This window comes from Plectropomus leopardus, unplaced genomic scaffold (genome assembly GCF_008729295.1).
Source record: "Plectropomus leopardus isolate mb unplaced genomic scaffold, YSFRI_Pleo_2.0 unplaced_scaffold28228, whole genome shotgun sequence".
Taxonomy (NCBI): domain Eukaryota; kingdom Metazoa; phylum Chordata; class Actinopteri; order Perciformes; family Serranidae; genus Plectropomus; species Plectropomus leopardus.
This window is the reverse complement of record NW_024630744.1, coordinates 122-2,350: the sequence shown is the minus strand read 5'-3', so window position 1 is coordinate 2,350 and position 2,229 is coordinate 122. Positions and strand designations below refer to the sequence as shown.

Genomic DNA, 2,229 nt, shown 5'->3' with positions numbered 1-2,229 from the left:
GCACACACACACACACACACACACACACACATTCAGAGTTAATGTTTTTAAATGAGCATCATTTCCTTCTTTTAATTTCTGTATTCATGCTTCCTTATTTTTCATCGTCCTTCCTTCTGTAACGTCGATGTAAGAAAAGAGATCTTTAAATCACAAAACAAAAATCTAGTGTTTTTTTAAAAAAAGACAAAAATCTAAATGATTATTATAAAATAAAACTGAAAACTTTTGAAGGACCTGATTATTGTTCAAATATCTGTTTTATAGGGATTAAAAACTGTATAAACTGATGTAACTCCCTTTAATGTTTGTCTTTCAAATCATCAAAACAGTTTAAATAAAAAAAGGGAATTTGTGTTTTTTTTAAATCGCAAAAAAATAACAAATAAATAAAAAACATCCCCAAATTATTCGTATTAAACTGAACTGAAGACATTTTAAGGACCTGCAGACAACTTGAGTTTTTTTTTCTAACATGCTTTTGAGGCGTTAAAAACAGATTTGAATATTAACTGTGCTGAGGTCCAAACAGTTACTATGGCAACCACAGGAACTTACCATATATGGTGTGGGGGTCAAACCGCTCACTGTCTGTTTCCTGTCTGTCAGCGACCTGCAGCGCACACACACGCACACAGGCATGCACGCACGCGCACGCACACACACACACACACACACACGCACGCTGTAACTGATACTGAAGAGCACGTCCACATGTGAACTCAAACACTGAAGCTCATTAACTCTTCGTGTTTCTTTTTTATTGCAAATACACATGTGAGAAAAAACATGACGTGTGTCAGAAATCATGTGACAGGCCGCTCACCTCAACGTCTGATCGCACCTCCGACACCTCCTCTGCTCCTTCTTCTCCTCCATCACCCTCCTCTTCATCTGCTACGTCTACCTCGTCCTCCTCCTCCTGCTCCTCTTCCTGCTCCTCCTGCGCCTCCTTCTCCTCCTCCTCCTCAAAGCAGCCAACAGCGTCCACGGTGATCAGCTCCTCCTCCTGCACCTCCTGCAGGTGCACCTGGGAGGAGACAGACACAAAATCAAACTCACCCTCTGTTTGTTTATTGATGACATCATCTGTTTACATCCAAAACATCATCCTCCTTTCATCTTCCTCTGTCCGTATCACGTGACACACGACATGACATCTCGTGACATCTTGTGACATCACGTGACATCACGTGACATCATGTGACATCACGTGACATCATGTAACATGAACACTCAGATGTTTTAATTTCAGATCCGGTCGAAAACACACCAAAATAAAAAACAGCAAAACGCCACCGTTTATCACAGCCGGAAACTGTAAAAACTGCGGTTATCGCTGGATTTTTGGGATCCATCACATCGTTCCGTCACTTCAGTATTTTTTGGGGATGAAGCCTCGGACACTCGGGCAAAGTGACGCCAACACGAAGGATTAACCGCTTCCTCTCCAACGAGAACCGTGCCGATACTTTGTACTTTTACTGCAGTAACAGTGTGAATGCAGCAGTACTTCTGCACTGTAGTATTAGTATTTCTATTGCAGTAAATACTCGGAGTATGTCCCGCTGACCTGCTCCTTGTGCTCTGCAGACTTCATGTGCTCCACGAACTTTCGAGGCGTCCTGAAGTGACGTTTACAGACGGGACAGAAGGGACGACTCAGCTGTTTACACGCCTGGAAACACAGAAGAAGAGACATCAATAAACCTCATTTCCTGTCTCCTTTTCACAATAAAAGCCTCCCACTGATTGGTGAGAGGAGGGGTCTGTGATGTCATCAGTTGTTTCTCACCTTGTGTTGTTTCGTCCGTCGATGGACAATGACGTCACCGCTGAAGTGAGTCTGACAGGTGTCGCACCAGCGCTGCACATCGGGCCGACGCCCCCTGGAGGAAAAACCATTTTGGAGAACGAGGTAATAATAAAAATCGCCAAAATTCATTAAGAAAAATTTGACCCAAATCAAAAGAAAAAGCCCAAATTTTTAAAGACAAAGAAAGAAAAAGAGATTTTTTGAAAACAGTTCACGGTCACTCAGGAAGGCTTTAGAAGACGAACAAAAGACTTTAAATGGCTCGATTTTTGTTTTTCATTTACCACCGAATTTTACAGGGAACTTTAAGAATGGCTTTTTTTTAAGAAAAAAGAAAAACATTTCACCCAATATCTTTCAAAACTATTTTTTAGAGAATGAGGCAATATAAAGATTGCTGAAAATTTGCTGAA

General features: G+C 41.4%; 1 protein-coding gene across 1 annotated transcript; it reads right to left on the bottom strand.

The window, feature by feature from the left end:
- Nucleotides 1-521: 521 nt before the first annotated feature.
- LOC121938023 (cip1-interacting zinc finger protein-like) lies at nucleotides 522-1,889 on the bottom strand (the record flags this gene model as incomplete). The annotated part of the gene is made up of 4 exons (XM_042481314.1): nucleotides 522-613; nucleotides 827-1,030; nucleotides 1,574-1,678; nucleotides 1,796-1,889. Coding segments are annotated over 4 exons (481 nt in total), but the record flags the coding sequence as incomplete, so codon positions are not given.
- Between the last annotated feature and the right edge of the window lie 340 nt (nucleotides 1,890-2,229).